Here is a 20754-nt window from a genome sequence, read left to right as displayed (position 1 = left end):
AACGGATCGTTCCACTCGAAATCATCTGGAACTAAATACACCCATGTGTGGACTTCGGACAACCTCCCCCCTTTTGGCTTGTAGACTACCCATCACCCCTTGCCACATACCCCCAGGAGCACACACACATTTACATCAGATTTGGACTTCACTGTTGTCTTTCATGTCTCTGACATGGGTCCACAAGAAACTTGTGGAAACCCCCCGCTTGCCACACCCACCCTTGAACATCCATATAATTGATTCCCATGAGTATATATTTATGATGAATGTTCATTGCACCAGAGTTCATCAGGAGAAAAATGATTCTCTGATCTTTTCTTAAGGTGCATACCGACAGGTTCTGGGGAGGGGATCGTGTTTCAGACAATCGATTCGACCTCATGTTAACTGCACTAAGCAGAGGTGGGGATGGACCCGAGTGGGTGCAGGAGTGTATGACAATTCAGAGGGAATGTTCATACTTGTGGGCACACATGCACGCATGTCTTGTAGTGTACTTGTATGTATGTGTACTGTTTCTTGCATTCATAATGTATGTGTAAACATGCAAGTCTAAGAATACATTGCAGCACTGTGTGTGTGTGTGTGTGTGTGTGTGTGTGTGTGTGTGTGTGTGTGTGTGTGTGTGCAGCAGCGGTAATGCGTCTGGGTCTGATTCGGCACTACTGGCGTCCTCTTCCATTAGGGCTGGAGGTGATTAGCCTGGAGAGTGGCTGGAGAGCTGAAACAAGAGCGAGACTAATGCTGTAAGGCTGAGGGCTCGATGGGGGGGGCAGGGTCGGGGGAGAGGTGACTTCCCGAGCTGAGTTGACTGAGTTGTTCAGAGGAAGAGACAGAGAAATTGCCTGCCTCCAGCTACAAGTATCATATGCTGTTTGAGGGTTTTCTCCGGAATCAGATATGCATTTATTTTTAGAAGTGAAAGTTCTAAAAATGGCTGTGGCCTTATGGTGGTTAAATGATTAATATCATTTGAGTTCAATAACCATTTTCAATCATGTTCATGTTCATGTCATGATTCATGCTCGCATTAGTTAAAGATTATCAGCCAAACAGTAACCCTATTATCAGTGTGAAAGTGATTCACAGTGACACTACTTTCTGTATATTAAGATTACATCTAACAGTTATTTTCATGATTCATTATTTCCAACTATGCAATTAATTGTTTTGTGAAAAAAAATGTGATATGTGATAAGATGTGCAATTGTCATCACAAATAGGAATCAAGAAGATTAAGATATTTGATAGTTTTGCTTGAAAAATTTGGATTCTGATTATCAAAACCATTCAATAATTTCTACTTGCTGAGGTCTTGGGTTATGTTTGAGACATAAAATAAAGGATATGGAAATGCACAGATCATTTCAAAGAAAGAAACACACATGATTGATTATTCATCACAAGAGGCCCAGGAAATATTTGGTATGGTCATGTATTCAATATACCCAAGCTAAATAATCATTTCTTGTTTGTTGGTGTTGGGGTGTTGGAGTGGACAATAATCAGAGTCACGTGGTGACATGTTTCTGAGGGAAAGGGAGAAAAAGGGGTCTGTTTTGGCAAGCAGGCAGTAGGATGTCCCTGTGAGGCCCACTCTCTGGTTCCATCCTTCAATTTTCTTCCTTTCCCTCACTTCAAATGTCCACTCCTATAACCCTCCAAGTGCATGTGAGACTAGAGCTCTGCTTCCTTGGTCTCTTCTGATTGGGCAGTATGCCCTGTTGGCATCCCCCTTGGCACCCTGTGTGGGTGGATTGTCCTATTGGTGCCTGCTAAGACAAGGCTTCTGTTGTGGTGGGTGAGGGAGGCGTGAAAAATGCACTGGACCCTTCGCTCGGCTCCCAAGCCCCATCCGTGGCCCCAGTGCTCAGAGCTTTGGCTGAAATAGGGTTTAACTCTTAAGATAGATGGAGACCTTGGTGGTTGAGGTATTTCTAAAATCGTCTTCCTTTTGCAGAAACCTTGTATGGATTACAATTGTGTTACATTTTGGGATATATGTCTTCCTTATGACCTACGAGTGTCCTTATGACTACTGCCTCCACTCTCCTACATGACCCTTTCTCATTCTCCCCTCGCTCTGTGCTTCTTGTTCTCACCTCCCAGCCCTCAATGTGGGACTGCAGCTGTTCCAGAGCCTCCAGTTTCTCCATCTGCCTCTTGGTCTCATTGATGTTGGAGCACACCGCCTTCATGGCCTGCAGAGCCTCTTCCACTGCTGGATAGTCAGCGTGCTTCTTAGGGGTCCGCTTAAGCAGTTCCTAGTTTGGAGAAAGACAGGTGGGCAGAGTTTTAAAACATATCCTGTAGAATTTTCACGGACAGGTGGATTCAAAAACACTGTCTTAGACGGGCATAAAGTATTCTGTGACCTTTTAATAACAACACTACTCGAGTACCAAAGACTGACACCCCCGCAGTCGGAAATACCAGTAGGTGGGGAAGATCGGTGTCTTAAAATGCCAGCGGGTATAAAGTTTTCACTCCAAAATGTCTGGCCCAATAATCTAAAATGAGTCACTGGTACTGATAAACATGATACACATACTGTATCCATGTAGTGAGGTTTGTGATGTTAGCTCTATGTTAGTTTCATTTTTAGACTGCCTGAGCAGGCTGTGATTATGGCAAAAACAAAACTGGTGTTATTATTTGATCACAGCATCATCATTAGTGCAGCAGTGGTCCAGTACCTTCAGGAGAAGAGGGTACTTGCAGATCCTCTGAATGGGGGTGAGAAGGTAGCCCTCCAGGGGAATATCAGTGCTTTTCTTCCCTCCGAGTAGCATACAGTGCTGAAGAAGAAGAAACAAACAATATTACACATGGATGTACACATTGAACATTCAAAAATGGAGGGACTATGTGTCAAGTCAGACACAAAGAATGTGATTATCCCTGAAATACACAATGTACGTCATATACACGAAAATAAAAGGATATGAATGTCCAGAAATGGTTTTATCAGTAATCACACATTACACACGTATGTTTGTGTACAGAAGTGAAAATCAAAAAAGAGAAGAAAATGTGCTGGTGAGTCCAGCTTTCTCTTGTAAAAACTTTACTTCCTGCTGGCAAATGTGTTTCCATGGTAAGTGAAACTCTGTGTCAGGTTACCAATGGATTTAATTAAAGATTAAATCAGAAAAAAAGTATTATCAAATTTCTTGTTTTTCCAATGTGCATCTTGCTTCAGTCCATTTAACTTTTCCATACCTACTGTATAAAACTGTGTTTATTATCTAAGACAGCACCTGTCTGAAAACCTATTTTAGAGCTTCTGCAGCTGTTTCAATTGCTTGTCTCATGCCTCTCCAGTTTTTTCAGCAATAAACAGACTTTAATTGACTATTGTTGTCGTTTCCATTCAGTCACAGTCTGTTGCACTGGCAGCGGACCTACAACAGGTCCAGGTGCAGTCAAACAATCTATCTATGTTTGTCTGTGAGCAAAGCCTTAGGTGTGGTACATTTCTATGTCTACTGCTTTCATAAACAGTTTATTAAACCTGTATGCAGACTGAGACATGCTCGTCATACTAAATGCATGTGCAATTGTGCAGCAACAACGATTGTCATGTATGCAAGAATGATTATCTATTTCTTAGGTTACCTTTATTTTTTAGCAATTGTACCATTATATTACAGTATACACAACCACTACTATTCATTTTGCCATTCATTTATTCATTATTTAATTACACGTTAGTCAACCTTTGCAATCTCTGTGCACAGCCCTTGCCCTTGATTTTTGTAAGTACAAACCACTATAGTTGCAGTTGTGGGGGCCTTTACCGCTAAAAACCATCCAACCATATCCTGTCACTAAAGTTTCCTTTTGGCAAGGCTGTGGTGTTTAATTATTGTTATTTAACAACACTTTCTGTTCAGTTTCAGCCACATTTTTTATTTTTTTAAACCTGCACCAAAAGATCATTCTCTTTCTGCTCCTGTCACAGAAAAGCAACAGCCAGGAGATTAAAAGAAAAATACTTTATTTAAGATGGCTTGTTTGGACACACTATACACCATATTTCTACTACTGTGCCTGCTGAAAAGCCTAGCTTTAAAAGCTCTAAAATATCCATGCTTTTCAACAAAAGGATCCCTGAGAAATCTCCAAAGTGCTCTCTCATTCCCCAGAAGATTTGGGCTTTATGAAAATGCGCCCCCCCTCCCAAACCAAAAAAAAAAAAAAAACAGTTGAAAGGGTTTTCTTCAGAAAGGGGGGGCAATACATTTACAGTTATGGTTTCTCTACACCTTGTATTTTGCAGGCGTGCAGCCCGTCAGTATGCTATGAGCTCATGGGACGGGATGAAAGATCAAAAGCAGCCATGCAGATAAACCACTTGAGTGTTCACCAGTGGGAAAGAAGGCTGGAGATCAGTATAGAGCATTACAATCATATGGCAATTCCTTTCAACTCTACACAGAGCAGGAGAGAATGGTGGGGGGCTGTGCAGAATTCCTAATGAAAAAATGAGTAACAGAAATGGAGCTGATCGTGACCATGAACTTCCACAAATTCTTAATGTATTAATACTAATGTATTTCTCTCCCTCTCTCTCTCACACACACCCATTTGTATCTAAATCCTCTCAGCTTCCTTTTCTCCTTTACTCGCATTTTCTGCTTATTTGTAATCTGCCAGCCTAAAGCCAGAACTCCCTCTGCTCTTCACTCTGACCTCCTTTTGCTTTCAATTCACTTCTCTCTTCTCTTCCAAAGCAATTAACACTTCATTTCAACGTACAATTTCAGAAGCTCTTTTCATTGTGTGATTCAATTAGCATGAAAAAGTTTAATCCAGAAAAGAAAATCCACTGGAATTAAACACAATACAATACATATCACATTTCCATTACCTGCTATGACAACTATTTGCAATGGTCAGCACTTCCTATGACACAAGTCATAAAAGCTTTTTTTCTAAAATTCTAGTGAATCAGTCCTGTTTCTATGTTGCTCGTGGTTGCTACACAAAGCAAGAGAGCTAGTCCAGTATCTGACATTATACTGAGCAGGTCTGCTTTAATACATAACCAGATGTTGTGTAGTGATTTTATTTTGGAAGCATCAACGTTGCAGAAGACCTAACCAATTAACCACTGTATGACAGGGCCAGAGGAAGCAAAAAGCCAAAGCACACAACAACACTCTGATCCCACTGTTTCCAGTCCTGTGGATCAGAATAATGCCATGGAAGCAAACCATCAGGCAGCGACAAACGCAGGGTCTCAGATGTCTCGGCCAAGCTCTAAAAGGCTGCCAACACTCCACAGCTGGCTGGCCCAGATTCTGCAGATGATTTCATTGGTTGGGCCCCCACTCAAAGACCATGTTGCCATTCTAAGTTCATTGTCCAGGGCCCAAAGGTTTGGGTATCAAAACACAGAAACAGCTGGCAGCGGAAGCACTACAAAAGCGACACAAAAGTGACCTTGATGGTGGCTGCATCCTGTCCAGGAAGGGCCCTCTGACCTTGTTATGTGTTCAGCCCTTTATTAAAGTGTTAATGTGGAAATGGAGGTGATATGATGAACAGAACACGGATGATTTACAGATGACAGAAAACAAGTAAGCGAGAGAAGACTCGTGGGAGGAAAGAAATGTAGGGCATGGGAAAGTGATAGAAAAGATACCCGCAAAGAAAATATGGTGAGAGGGTGAAGCACAAGTCTTACCACAACTAGAAAAAAAAAAAAGGATTCATGTGAAAAACAAAACTGAGATATTTTTCAACATAATTATGAGGACACAAGTCAAGTTATAGTGGGAAGAGGAAGGAAGTCAATAAAATGGAGAAGAAAAACAGATTTGAAGAAAAAGGCACGATAGAAGGAGCTTTGGTGACTCACCAGCAGGAAGGTCCTGATGTTGGGGATCTTGTTTAGCTCCATGAGAAGTCGTAAAGCCTTCTCATGGTTACTGCAGTACTCGCCGTACACTGAGAAACTCTCCCTCTGCAAAACAGGAGAGAAACACAAGTCAGGATTGCACACCAGGGACTTTATATCATATTTTAGTGGCTAGTTGGCAGCCTTGAGGAATCTACCGAGACAAGTGACAAGAGAAAGATTGACAGTTCAGAGCAGAAACTAGGGAGAAGGCTCCAGTTACGGCAGTCTAATGAGATTCGGTTGTATTCTCTCAAGGACAGTGGTGGCTAAATGCAATTCCACAGCTGTCATTTCTTATTATTGTTAGTAGTGGTAGCAATATCAACATTTGCTGTGCCAGGCTTTCATGGTGAAGTGTACTACTGAAGGTATACTGGCTCTCATAAAGGTTTTTTAATCGTGTACTAGAACTCATCAGCATCATTTGTCACACTTCTCTTTTTTAAAGTAATCTACATCATAGCGGGGGGAAAAAATAGCATGCCAACGACACTTCCTCTTTTCTCTTCGTGATAGCGTCACACTGTGCAAGGAGACAACACAAGTCTAGTGCTAATACAGGGGCTTTTGTCAAGCTGCCAATTAGTTTTCTTTACAATATGTAATACGATGCCTGGGCAAATCTACTGTAGCTTGAAATGCATTATTCATGCAGCATACTGTAGACAACAATGTACACACAGTATCATAGCTGCAGTTGAATTTACACCCCAAGGCTTATTGAAGCCTTTTGTGCATTCTTAACTATGTGACAGTAATTGGGATGTGAAACCATGTGCATAGTGGGGCCTGAGCTTGAGGTCTAGAAACTGAAACTGTCATTTGAAACAGCCTAGTAGGTGAAATCTAAAACTGCAGGTGCTCGGACACACACTTTCAACCCTAAATTAAATGCTTCTGCCCACAGGCTTTGTATGTAAACCTGGCTTGTCATAGTGCTACATAAGGAAGAGTCAATATTGCTTTCTTCTAAAACAGAATAAAGAGCTTGATAGCATCTTTGAATAGTTTTATTCAATTCAATATATGACAACATCTTTAAATATACAAATGGTTACCAAGCAAGCATCCTGTAAGGGCACGGATGTGGAAGACAATTGTGTGTGTGGTTTTTACTCCCACACATAAATTTAACTACATACAACATGTCACAGCTGAGCGTATGTGTGCATGGGTCTGCACAGTAACCCAGCAGTGCTGACAGAAGCGGCCAAAAGAGGCTAACAGCTCTTTTTATAGAAGTCTGTGTCTCTGCTCAGACCCGTTCCTTTGACCAGAAGGAGGTGAAAATCTTTTGTGGATGTGTAACACAAGCGAGCAGCACAATGTAAACGGTGGGCAGTTTTAACCACACAGACAGTCAGGAACCCAAACACGCCCAGAGCTAAAAGTGTGGAAGGGGATTCCAGTCCAAAGCACCACTGGGAGCAACAGCTGGGCCAGCATATGGCGTGAAACCCCAGATACTGTCAAACTGAGCCAATGCACTGCACAGCTAGAGGAAGAAAGCACAGGAGGGTCAAGACTGGTAAATATGCATATACCACTTTGTCTATTTGTATGTAAAGGTTAATTACTCATTTTGACAATGGCAACCTATTCTAAATGCTGGTGTTTACCACTCACATTAGCCATTTTCTTACAAAATGCAAGCTTCCTCCTTCATTTCAGTGAAGCCACTCTGTTAGTCCAGCAGTGCCAAAGCAGAAACAAATTCAAGGTAGTGTGACAATAAAGTCTATTCTGGCTCTATTATGTCCACAACACAACCATGGTAATGAATATCAAGTATGTGCAGACCTTGTAATGCTGCTTTGATGAGAAAACCTAATGGTATGTCTTTATAAAGCAGTTGTCAGAATGTCACATAATGTCCTTCTAATAGTTGTTCATGAAACCAGTAAACAGAAAATATGTCTCCTGCCTGTCCACTTCATGACTGCTCACAATGACTACACTGAACATGCCCAAACTGAAATCCAGCAGTAAACAGGATGGCGTGTTTCAATGCACCAGTATCCCAGATAGTTATCAGATTATCCCAAACAACTTGTGGAGGAACTAAGCTGCTGTTAAAGTCTTCATTATAAAGAAAACAGGGAAAAAAACATGGGCAAATTCGAGCAAGCTGAATATCAAGACCGTTTAGGGACACGGAAATGTAGCCGCTATATCGGTTTACACTTGCATGTTCATGGATATGGTGGCACCTCAGTAGCTGAACCTGAAAACAGCATTCCCTTCTGCAGCTATGTTTACAACCAAAGCCCATTCCAAGGTATTTCCTTTTCTCAGGTGACAACAACTACATAGTAAATTCATTCACACCCATATGTCTTAGCAGGGCCAAAATGTTAAGCACAGAGTCAATCTAAAACATCAGGATTACTCTAAAAGACTGAAAGACATCAGTTGTACTCGGAATAGCTCAAAGACTTGGGTTGTCCATTTGATAAACATAAGTCTTTATTTGAATTCTTCGTAATTGGAATGTTATTCCGGAGGCTAGATTAGAGGGTAGTATCACACATGAGAAATCACGTAGAGTCAAAGCATAATGGGTGTAGTTCAGAAAGTGCATAATGACATGACTGTTGCTTCTTGCACAGTGCTCGTGTATACACTCCCAGAAATAGAGCAAATATTGATGTCTCTGATTTCTCCTCTAACATGAGTCACTTCTTCACCCTTGCAGAGCTTGAATAATCTCTCTGCCGTGATCTTGAAACGAGGGCTTAAACATCTGTGTGTTTGTGTGTGTTTGGTCAGAGGAGAGGGACCCATTCCAAATTCTTGCCTGAAGTTAGTTAAAAGGGCAAAATCAATAGTTATGAAGAAGCATCTGTATACTGCATAAGAACAGCTCCAACTGTGGTTAATTTAATCAAAGTTCATGTTTTACATCAGCAGTCTCCCAAGCCATCTTGGAAACATCTGACTTTGAATAGCAATGAATCTTCCCATTTTTCTTGCCTAACTGTGAGTGGCAGACAGTCTTGTGGAACAATGCGGGAGGTTAATCAAATCCCAGTCATGGTATTGACCTCTGGTTGAGGTCAAGGGCTACGGCTGGAGGGCGCCAGACAGGGCCAACTGATTGGCTGAGAGAGGTGTCAGTGTTGAAGGAGACAAAGGTCGTGGGCTGGAGAGGGAATTGTAATGGATATGCAGGGTAGCAGCTCACTATTCAGCATTTAAAAGCAGTATATAAACATTTAATAGCTTGTTTGTACCACATTTCAGTGTAGCTGTGAAGGGGAAAGTGAAAAAGGAATGGCTGTATTTATATATTGTTACTACTTATTATAACATCTATACAGTATATAAGCATCTGAGCCTATCAGCCAAGCTTAGCATAAAGACTAGAGACAGGGAGAAACAGCTAGCCTGACTCTGTCCCAAAGGTAACAAAATCTGTCTTCTACATTAAGACATTCATCAATAAATAACACCAAACAAAATCTGGTGGAACTTTATATTATTGTACATTGAATATCTTTGAGTTTTGATCATGTGGTCAGACAAAAACCAAGAGACCAGGAAAATCAGAGAAATTGATCATGAAAGTAATCATCAGTTGCAACCTTATACTTATACTTATTAATAATTTATTATTTAATTAACTTATTAATATTCACTCTGTTTTTATGTATATGTTTCACAAGACATTACAATAATTTCAAATGAACTATATTGAAATACTTGAATGTATTATATCAATGCTAGTGACATTTATTAAGTTCCATTTTATCACTATGACTCATCATCACACCTGAGACTGATACCAAATATTGGCTTGAGTCATAGGAGTTTCTTTCCTGTTGTGGCACTGAAGCAGACTTGAAGTAAGATGAAATTATGAAGGCTACTTCTTCCATCGATTCAGTTCAGTAACCCAAACACCTGCAGTTATCCAGTCTGACCTCTATATCTCCCAGTCTGAGCACATAGCGATGGAAAAAAAAAAAAACAGATCGGGCTTCTTTAATCAATTCTCCAGTCTGACGCTTGGCCTGACCATAACGCAACACATGTGGGTGAAAGTACGTTTTGATAAGCCACATAAACAGCCATCCACAGATGTGATTAAACTGAATTCATGCAGTGGATATATTATTATTGTGGGGTTAATAAAATAGATTGCAGGTTGGATTTTTAGTTATACAGACATTTCTCAGAGGCAAAACCTGCTCTGGAGGCAGAAATGATGTCAGTGGTGGAGTTTAATCTTAATAGAGCCAAAGATCCATAGACTCTTGGCACTAATATTAGATTGAATTCAAGTGAAAAAGCAAGGGGCAGAAATGTGTGGAGTTATTGGTTCCTTAACAATGAGATTTTTCTTCCTTTCTTTCTTTTTTCTTTCTTTCCCGTCTTTGAGAAAACAAAATTGGAATATAATGGTGTCCTGCGGCACTGAGCTGTAGGCGGATGAAGGAAACTGATGGTGGAATACCTAGCTGAGGTGTTGTGTGCCTCAGTGAAAGTGTATTGAAGGTAGTTTATCACAGAGAGACAAACAGAGAGAGAGAGAAGGAGCTTGGGATTGAGTGCTACCAGCAGTAGCATTGTCCCCTCGCTGAGTGACACACCATCTCTTCCTCTCCGGACACAGACCCTTCTTTGTTTGTTCCCTGGGGCCAAACGAGTTCAAACAGAGGGGAGGGGAGGGGAGCAGTGGAGGGGGGTCGCAGAGCAGAGAGGAATCTTTGGATGGAGGGATGGAGGGATAAAAAGGAGGAGATGGCAGAGACAGTGACTTGCACAGACTGAGATGGAGGGAAGAGAGTCTCTTGTGCCTGACAGGATGCGGACCTTTTTGGGAAAAGAGGAAAGGCAAATGGGTGGAGGCAGTGTGTGTGTGTGTGTGTGTGTGTGTGTGTGTGTGTGTGAGGGGGGAGTCCAAGAGATGGGAGGGGTATTTAATGTGAGAAAGGGAGAATTAAGGGGTATTTTCACAGCAGGTTTTGCACGCTTTCCCTGCATCTGTGGTTACGGGTAGCCCATGAAAAGAGTTTGTGTGTGTGTTTTTGCATGGAGCCGGAATTCATGCATGCGCTCCCACATGTGTGTCCATGTGCTTGTATATACGTATGTGTGTGACTGGTTTTTATGTGCGTTGTGTGTGTGTGTGTGTGTGTGTGTGTGTGTGTGTGTATGTGTGTATATGTGTGTGTGTTATGCACTTACAAACTGGAGGAACACGTGTCCCAGTGCATGATGAGGGTGGGGTTCGGGCTGCAGACTGGTCTCGACTGCAGACAACACCTCTTTGTGCAACTCCAGGATGTCCTCAATATTTGAAAACAGAATCTATAAACAGGGGGATGATGTAAAGGGAGGGGATCCAGAGGAAGGAAGAGATAAAGAGGCAGGGTGGAAGGAAGAGAGATAGAAAAGGGCAAGGAAGTGACCAACAGATGGACGGGGATGTGGGGAAAGAAAGCAAATGCGTGAATGAATATGAGTAACAATATCAAAAATCGTTTACTTTCACTGTACACTTGGCCTTCTGGCTATAAAACCTACCTTGACATGTTCAGGTGAGAGACACTGTTGGTCATCTGCAGTTTGTCTGATTCTGTGCAAAAATGCCTGAAAAGGAAACAGAAACAAAACAGATTTTTAAAAATAAGCACTTTGGTGAGAATATAAACGTAACAAGTTTTGAACGTCCAGAGAGAGCCAACGAAATACTGAACCATCTCATGTGCACACAAGAGTGGCCTGAAAGTGGAAGTCTAGGTTCCCTCTGCTGATTATTTTAAAATGAGTACATGTGTCCTTTTTGCTTTGAGGAAACAGATACGTGCAGTACATACATGATCTGTCAAATGGCTATGCATGAGCATAAACACACAAGCCTTTGAGCCATAGACAGTCACATGCACACTAACATACTTAACAGAAAATTGCCTTTCATGGTGCTTGACACGGACCTGTCACAGTTGTTTCATATCCCTTAGGTAACACAGAACTTTTCCACAATATGACATGTTTTTGTCACTCCCTTCTGACACTTTCTGCCCACTGTATGGATCTTCTGTCATAGAAACTAATGCACCTGAGCATTGAGCTGTAAGAATTCAGCAATAGCTGTTTCATTGTTGCAGCAAGTACACACACCACTTCGCTGCAGATGACCATAATAGGCTAACGTCAAGCTGAGCTTTGCTTGTGTGTGCAGTTTTGTCCATATGTGTGTGCGTATGTGGACAGGCCTGCCAGTCAGAAGAATGGTGAAGAAAGCAGAAGTGAATCTGCAAACAGTTTCTTTTATTCTCTCTTCCCCAATTCTCTGTCCATCAGCCTGTGTCTGACAGGCTTTACCTGCCTCAGTCTGACTGTCTGCCTCAATCTCCAGACGCCAGTGCGGTCTTGAAAAGAAAGGATAGAGGAGATATGAATCCCCAAACCACCAAATAAAACTCTACTACTGTAGCCTCCGTCATCTGGCAGACTCCTGCTGTTGTGTCTGCCTGTATTTCAGCACTTCAAGTCTGAAAACTGATAGCATGCCACGTGGATAAAAGGTGGTAGAAAGGGGGAAGAGGGGGGGCATTTAAATGATAAATGTATAGTGATTCTGAAAGTCTAAGTATTACTTGATGATGCTGCCTTTGTTTGAGCTGAGTGAAAACCTACAACTTGAAAGTATCAAAGATGAAACTATAGAGCACTGATCTGTACACATACTGCCTGGGCGTTCACATTAATAGGTCAGTGGTTCTAGTGTTATCTCACAGTTTTGGTTTTCATCTGTGTCATAGATTTTCTGCCTCAAATCCAATACAATGGAAGTAAGTTTTGGAACTCAGAACATTAAAAATGAATCAGCAACGTTTATTTTCTAAAGTTCTCAGTAGTTCTGGGTATCATTTAAGAATGGTCGATATCTAGGAGCTTCACTACCAAGCATTTTGGGTACCTTAGTTTGGAGAATATGATTCATTTGCTAAAAATGACAAACTGCTAAGTATGTCACGGCTGAATAGGATGAAAAGTAGACATAATATCTTAGTATACTTTTTTTTAGATCAGAGATCAAAGAATTGAAAAAGTAAAAATCCAGAAAAATCCAAAAGTATTCAGTCCAAAACATTTAATTGGAAAAGAAATAGCAACCCAAAAGGTTTGCATGGTTAGACATCATTTGATGTAAGTAAGAAAATCTTTTAATTTGGGTGAACCAACCTTTTATAGGAAACCATTGCATGCTCTATACAGTCACACATAACATCAGCCTACTACATGTATTACTTACAGTAAGTCACTTGCCTATAATGAAAGACTGACACTTGTAATCACACATTTACTCTAAAGATAGAACCCAGCCAACCAAGGCAGCAAGGCAGCAATCATATCATTTCCTCTGAGACCGAACACTTGGGGAGGATTGTCTCCAGTTTTTTTCCCCTCTTTACAAGCTTTTGCGTAGGTTGTTTCCAAAATAGAAAGAAAGGTCCTTAGCAGTGAGCTGCGACCTCGCTAATTAAGACCAGTATTAAAGGGAAGCAGTAGTCGTCGTGTTCTTGACTGGTTTTGGGAGGGAGCTGATTGTGCTTGAGGCGTACACTAATTAAATCTCCCATATGGCAACTTGTACCGTGTCCACACTGGAGAAGTCACTCATGTGAGAGATTGCTCTCTGGCAGGAAACAAGGCTTTTCCTCAGTCACTTTCAGATGGTGGAGAACGAAGTGAGGGTGGGGTGGGGGCAGGAGACACCAAAGGGGGCAAAGGATGAAAACAAAAAAGATAAAAAGGGACAACAGTGGTACAAATAATGAGACAAACTAATGTAACCAGACTTTGGAGTCATCTTTGACAGCTACCATCCAGGAAGGATTCACTCAAAAACAAAATGTGCCACACAGATGTGGTGATGGGGAGGATCAGCAGGGAAGATGGAGGGAAGGAGTAACAAAGAGATCCTTTCAGTCAGGGTTCTCGCTCCAGCATGGCCATTCTCACCCAGGGTTGTGTTGGCTGTCTTCATTGTTCCATCACAAAGCACAGGTTTATTTGGAGAGAAAATTGGAAGCTTTCTCTGTCCACCATAATGCCAGAGACACTGGCTTGACCAGAGCAGACCAGAGCGGACGACAGACCAGACCATAAGCTGGGCATGCACACAGAGTGTGTCTGGGTTTATTCATACTCAGGGTTTTTACAGTCTGGACTGTAATATTATGAGAGCGTGATCAGAATCAACAACAGGAAATGGCCTCAAAAGAAGGTACTATGGGTATAATTGGAAGAATGTTAACATCTGATGGACAGCAGTTCATTGTGCTTGGAAAACCAAGAACCATAATTGGGCAAACTGCAGTCAAAGTGACTTCCTGCTCAGAGAACTTATAAGTCAGTCAGCAGTAAGTTAGACAGGCTGGAATATGATTTGTTTTGATTTGCTCCACATCCAAAATCTGTAACTTGGGAAGATGTCTGGATACTCGGAGGCTACATGTAGCTCCATGTGACTTTTGTTATGTCCAGACTGACTTTGAAATGTTTGCTGTTTTAACGATATGCAAAAATAAAAGTCGATATTTCACACTCTGGCCTGGATAACACAAAAGAAGCAGATGTGACTGCAACCTCAGATAACCCTCAGCATACTCATGCATCATTAGCATGGAGAAGACAATACCTCAGAGCATTGCACAAACACACATACACACACACAGTGACATTAAGGTATGAGATGAATATTGAAACGCCATCCTCGCCACAGTACGTAGCTAGCCCAGTTGTTATTGGAGAAAAAAAATCAATCATGAAAAACAAACACAGTAGTCATGACACTGTAACTCTACTCTACCCACTGGACACAGTTGCTGAGCTCATTACTTCTTAATCAACATGCCGAGTGGCAGCAGGATGCGGCTGATGGTCCTTATTTACTTTCATATCTCCATCTCAGGTGACCTTTCTGCCTCTTTTCTGACATCAGAACATCGTCACCAGTGAGCCCAGGGTGCATAATCATGTTATGTGTAGGATCAGACATTGATGAATAATTTTTGCATGAATGACGATAACGTTATCTGCCTATGTTGGTTACAGTGGGCAGATTTGAATGTTATTATCTGAGATGATTTAGTCACACGCTAAGCTCTTGACATACAATGGCTTTGATTTTATAAAAATGAACTAGGAGATGTTTATGTTTTGAAAGCTCACTGCCTAAAGGAAATATTGATCGTAGCTATGTTTGTACACTTGGCCTTTTCTGCATAGATTGCCCAAAGCAGTTCACAGCAGACTGTGTGTATTAGATGCTTAGTTAAGCTCTGATACCTAAAAATAGTGATGACATCAATCTATGCGTTAATAATAGTTGGTCAGATGGGATACAAATTCGTTTTTTGATACCCTTGGACATGTAACAATGAGTCAGAGTGACTCCACGGAGGGGGCTCAGCTGCTGTACAGAGCACAACCGAGATATTGCTCATGATGGTCTCTTGCCACAGGGGCGATGGAGCTGTTAGGGAAAACTGCTCATGATGCAATCCCACAGGAGACTAGAAACAAAACCATGAAGCTTCTCGATAGACCACAAAGTAGCTGCCAAATACAACACTAATGCAGAATGATACCACTAATATTTCAGCATGGTAAAGCCAGCTAAGTCTACCACAAAAGAAGTAAGTAAAGCCACACTGAAAAACACTCAAATTTACATTCTCAAAAAGAAGAAATATAACAAAGAAACACTTTTATTTAACGACTTTAATTAGAAATCATGACGACTGGTCTTGGTTTCAGCAGACAGAATGTTTTTACTTTTGCAATCTTCTTGTTACGAATAACGTTTTCACATTCTGACTTCTGACAATGTTTATTTTTCTCATTGAACAAAACCACTTGACTTCTCCTCTTGGAAGTCAGGCCTTTAAAACTCTATGCTGCAGTTTGCCGGAATTGCAGCACTGAAAACAATGTCATGATTTTTCTCAAGTTCTTTCTGTTGCTCAATAATTGTTCTAAATAATTTCCTCCTTACTCACCCTTCTTGTTAAGTGCAGGGACCTGATAGTGTGTCAGTTGTTGTAGCTTTTGTCTAGACCATTTACATACTAGTTATTTACTCCAGAAGCTGAACAGATTAAGGTCTTAAGCTGGACATTTTTACACCATGAAAAAGGGACATTTAATATGGCTGACTGATCTGATTTAAACTATAAAGAGCAAACCTACATGACCCTAAGTTCCCAGAAACAAACCTGTGTGCTTTGTAGCGCATACTAGCTTTTAAATTAGCATTTTCACAAGCCCACACCCCTTCCTCTGAGGTTTGTCCGGACCAGAAACCGTTTGGCTTAAGTGTTCGATAAGTTTACTTGAGTGTGAACTTATTGTTGAAGTCGTAGGTGTAGTTCAGAAAAGCGCTCTGAGGTCCACAGCAAATGTAAAACCGTTTAGGAACAATCACTGCTTTACCTCTGTGGTGTGAAAGGTGTGAACAGCACAACCCTAACGCTCGCCTGGTGAAAGTCTGCATTTTTATGTGCCTTGGCACAGACAAAAAAAATTAAATGCTGCTTAGGACATGATTGGAATCTTCCATGTTACAAAAGTATTACAATACATGGTACAAGTTCATTTATTTGTCATTGTACAGCAGTGCCTAATTTACATCTTAAATGCATGTTGCCCATCACATCACTCTCCCTTCCAAACATCTGAAAAAAACTAGCTGGGGTTGTACAGAGTGTGTAACTTGGTCCTTTCATCAACTTGCATAAAAGCTATCAAACGTGCCACTTGTTAACGGAGCACATGAGCAGGTTTGTGCAAGGTTAGGGGATCCCAAGAAGCTCTTTCACTGCCCACTTTCTTGCAATAGTTTATGTGCAAGAAAAGTTGAGGACAAGTTAAAAAACCCCAGACTGCAACAGAAGAAGTACACATGCACGTCACTGTTTGGTGTGTTGGGTGTGTGCAAACAGGAAGTGAAAACAGAGCAATCACACTGAACAAAAGCCAACACTCTTTTTAGACACCCGAATCATCGACAAGAATTCTTTTTTTTTCTTTTCAAGCAGATAGGCAGAGGTTCAACTCAGTGGGGAAGGAAAATAAACAGTCTGCAGACTGAAGCAGAGCCTCTTGACACAAAAGCAGCAGATGTCATTTCTGGACAGGAAGTGTGGCTTTTGTGCAAAGGAAGTATATGGCGTGTTTGACTGGCCGCTTATTCAACTGTGATCTAAGTAAAGTCTGACAGTTTTGTGCTAGACTGGAACAAACAAATAAATCACATTGTGCTCTATAGACTTGATACACATGATTTAAATTGTGTGCGCTTTGCCCTAAAATTTCTGTCAAAACAGCCGCATTGTAATGAGACGATGGTTTCTATGTTTAAAGGCACCAATGATTACAAAATGACTAGTGGAAGATCACGCTATTTATTGCTATGGATTGAAAGGAACGAACAGAAATGCAAAGCAACTGTCACCCATCACTGTACTTGGCAGGCTGGGAAAAACATGCCATGTCTAATATCCATCATCACCTGCCACCCCAGACAGTAGGATCACTGTTTAACACCAATAACTGGTCTCATGTCATATGAGGCATCGGACATCAACTCATATGACCAACAGCCAAAGGGTCAGATGTAGGGTGGAGGGGTTTGCTAAATACTGAGGTTTATCAGAGCGAAGAGGGGCCAGACAGTAAGGTGTGAAGATACAGAGGAACCATATGCTGGTGTGGGTTCAGTATCCGCTCCACTGGACAGTGAGCAAGAGGCCTGCTGCCTTCACGTCTGCCTTGTCTGCCTCTGAGCACAGCTTTCTACCTGCAGCTAAGCCAATTAGTAACATGACCCAACAATAGCTGCGCTTCATATATATATATATAGAGATAGATAGATGGATAGATAGATAGATAGATAGATAGATAGATAGATAGATAGATAGATAGATAGATAGATAGATAGATAGATAGATAGATAGATAGATAGATAGATAGATAGATTCTTAGTACAAAAGTAACAAGCTTAACAATTACAGATCATTTCTTAACACAAGAAATTCTATTCTTAAAAGACAAGCAGGGAAATGACTGGAGAAAATACCATAATTGTCAAACTAGGTCAAGTTGAGACATGGGCGTAGGTCAGGCTTACAGTCAGATGCATCATCACACTGATTACAGGAGATGTTGCCTCAAGGGTCACTCAGGGTTAGATCCCAGGGATCCTTTTTAATATGAATGTTTACCTTCAGTAAAGGTTAGATATTAAACAGGGATTAATGAGAAGGTGAATATCTGTGAGAACATGGTCACATGGCACCTTGACTGACATTTTAAAAGCTGCGGTGCTGTGAAGATGTGTTGATGGTTTATCTACTTCTTCCTATTAACAATTAAATAGCAAGATGGTGTAAAGGGTGCTCACATGTGAAATGTTTTCTTGACCATTTCTTTGATGGAACAAGTTTATAGAGCAGCCTTATAACAACTTTTCTTTGGGAGTCGTCTTCCCTCCATAATGAGGCTGAAGATGGCGTTAATGGGGGACAAAACTGGGCCATTTTCCTGATTGCCCATGGCTACATCAGCATTCACTAACAATGCTGAGCCATCTCACTCAAGTCACATATCTCACAAGAGACCCCGTATATCAAGCACAAGCTCGAACACTTGTCAAGGTTTTTCCAGCAGGCCCTGAGAGCCCCTTTTCAATTCGCTGCAGTTCCCACACCTACTGAAACAACCCTTAAACAGAATCACAGATTCCCAGATTCAGGACTTTTCTTTGCGAGTTCTCAGGTCACCAGACTCAAACTCTACCCCTCCTTATCCAAGAGAAAACAACAACAAGCTAAAAACAATGTGTCCATTAAGGGTCCCTCTTTTTAGGGAGAGGATTGGGGTGGACACCACAAAGGCGGACAGGGCAGTTCTGGAGAGGGAATGGGGCCATTTTGGGGTCGACATGGCATGAAATTGAATAAATAAATGAAGAAATACCCTCTTTGTGGCCTGAGTGCAGCAGAGCCAGAGAAAGGCCCGTGGCGTTGCAACAATGAGGGACCCCGGCAAACCTTAGCAGACTTCTTTCTCTCTGAAGCCGTAATTCACATCTCTCCCCAACCCTCCAAAAACTCCCTCACTCCCCTTCACCCTCCAACCAGTCCCTCGCTGTCTTCCAAGAGAAACCCTTTTTGGCAGAGCCAATCACCAAAACACAAAGTCTTCTTTGAGTCTTGTCCAGTTTTTTTTTCCTCTCCCACTTTCTCTCACTTCCGCTTTGAAGGACTTTAAACTTCGGGGCTCTTTGAGTTGCTCACACGGGCGGAAACCAAACACTACAGGGGGATGAGACAGTGTCTCACCCACAGAGGCAGACAGTACTCGACCAGACACTCCCTTTTTAAGACTGCCTACTCATCAAGCCCAGCTCTGTTGCATTAATGAATGCACATGGTGAATGTGAAATACAAATTTTGAGTAACACACATCACTCAGCATTATATTTTATTGGCCAAGTTTGCATGAAACATGCAAAACCGAGGACGGCCATTTTCACCATCACATTTAGCAAATCTTTCCACTTACTGCATGTAACTAATGTGTTATAAATATTCTTGATGCTATCTCCTGCTTTTCAGGTTGTTAGGCAGCTTCTAGGACACAATTATAGACTCACGCTCAACTCTGTCAGCCATTACATGTCTATAAGACCAAAAGACCGCAAAGCACACAACACTCACATCTCACATACACCCCTTGTGTTAATGGAAATGGAAATAGCATGTGATGCATAATAGCGTGCTTGAAGACAAGTCTTTAAGCTTGTTTCCTCATTTGTACAGTGAATGTTAACAGCCAGCACTAGCACATCTGCTGCAAACTGTATATGTGTTAAAACGGCCTAACTTCACATTTGGCATGCTGAGAGAACATATTCTCTTCACAGGGAATGTTCAGCTTTCATCTTGGCTAAATAATCACCTAATTTCATCTCCACCAGTCCTGACACTCACAGGTCTGTCAGTGAGCCCTTTTCATAAGTGGCTTTCCTGTCGAGGGGTGACATGTGGCGATCAGGAGATAACATCATGCACCAGATTGCAGAGGCCATCTGGACGTTTGGACATGAGTTTCTTGGTGCTGACAGACGTCGGGATCACAGACTGGATCAGAGTGTGGTGAGCATGGTGTTGAGTGAGCCATCAGAGAGCTGTGAAGATTTCAACTGGCTACAGAAAAAGATGTAGCACAGCTGATCATTTAAGCTACATTCAGCTTACAATCTCCTCTATTTTCCAGAATACCTGGAGATGTGTGTGTCCTTCAGAGCAAAATGTATGTTCGCTTTCATATATGTGACGTAACAAAGCAGAACAAAACGAAGAAATGCTATACCCGCCATTCAGCTGGGTAGACATAAACAGCATCATGGTCACAGACAGAGAGAAGGCTGGTAACAAACCAAATTAGCGTCCCACAGTGCACAATAATGGTCATTTGGCAAAGCAGGGGGGGGAGATCATAGAAAACACCCACTGGTTGTGACTCAAACAGTATTTACCAACCTGATAGAGAACAGTATTTAATGGACAAAGACAGACCGCAGCTAGTTAAAGCCCTTTCAATCTAAAAAAAGTCTTATTCTAGCTCTGAAAAACACTGACGCAACTGACCTACATTCTATCTCCACTTCTCATTTTGGCAGCCGCTAATGCAATGAACGCTTGTGTTAGTTTCCACTTCTGAAAGCGATGTTTCAAGGATCGTTTTGATTCATAATATTCCATCTCAGTGCAGGCAAAAAGTACAACTGAAAGATAACAGGGTGTGGAAATCAAATTGTGAAA

The 20754-nt window shown here is 41.5% G+C and overlaps 1 protein-coding gene across 4 annotated transcripts in view; it reads right to left on the bottom strand.

Annotated features, from left to right (window-relative positions):
• The window catches only part of prex1 (phosphatidylinositol-3,4,5-trisphosphate-dependent Rac exchange factor 1), a 74980-nt gene that overhangs the window by 46692 nt on the left and 7534 nt on the right, over nucleotides 1-20754 (bottom strand). For all 4 annotated transcript variants that reach the window (XM_027288983.1, XM_027288984.1, XM_027288985.1 and 1 more), the window contains exons 2-6: nucleotides 11441-11506; nucleotides 11102-11224; nucleotides 5870-5974; nucleotides 2700-2801; nucleotides 2106-2267 (exon numbers count right to left, since the gene is read on the bottom strand). In XM_027288983.1, the coding sequence (XP_027144784.1) occupies nucleotides 2106-2267; nucleotides 2700-2801; nucleotides 5870-5974; nucleotides 11102-11224; nucleotides 11441-11506 (558 nt within the window). The remainder of the gene's footprint in view (nucleotides 1-2105; nucleotides 2268-2699; nucleotides 2802-5869; nucleotides 5975-11101; nucleotides 11225-11440; nucleotides 11507-20754) is intronic.

Source organism: Larimichthys crocea, chromosome XV (genome assembly GCF_000972845.2).
Source record: "Larimichthys crocea isolate SSNF chromosome XV, L_crocea_2.0, whole genome shotgun sequence".
Taxonomy (NCBI): domain Eukaryota; kingdom Metazoa; phylum Chordata; class Actinopteri; family Sciaenidae; genus Larimichthys; species Larimichthys crocea.
The sequence above is the reverse complement of the archived record's forward strand: the minus strand, read 5'-3'. Positions and strand labels throughout refer to the sequence as shown.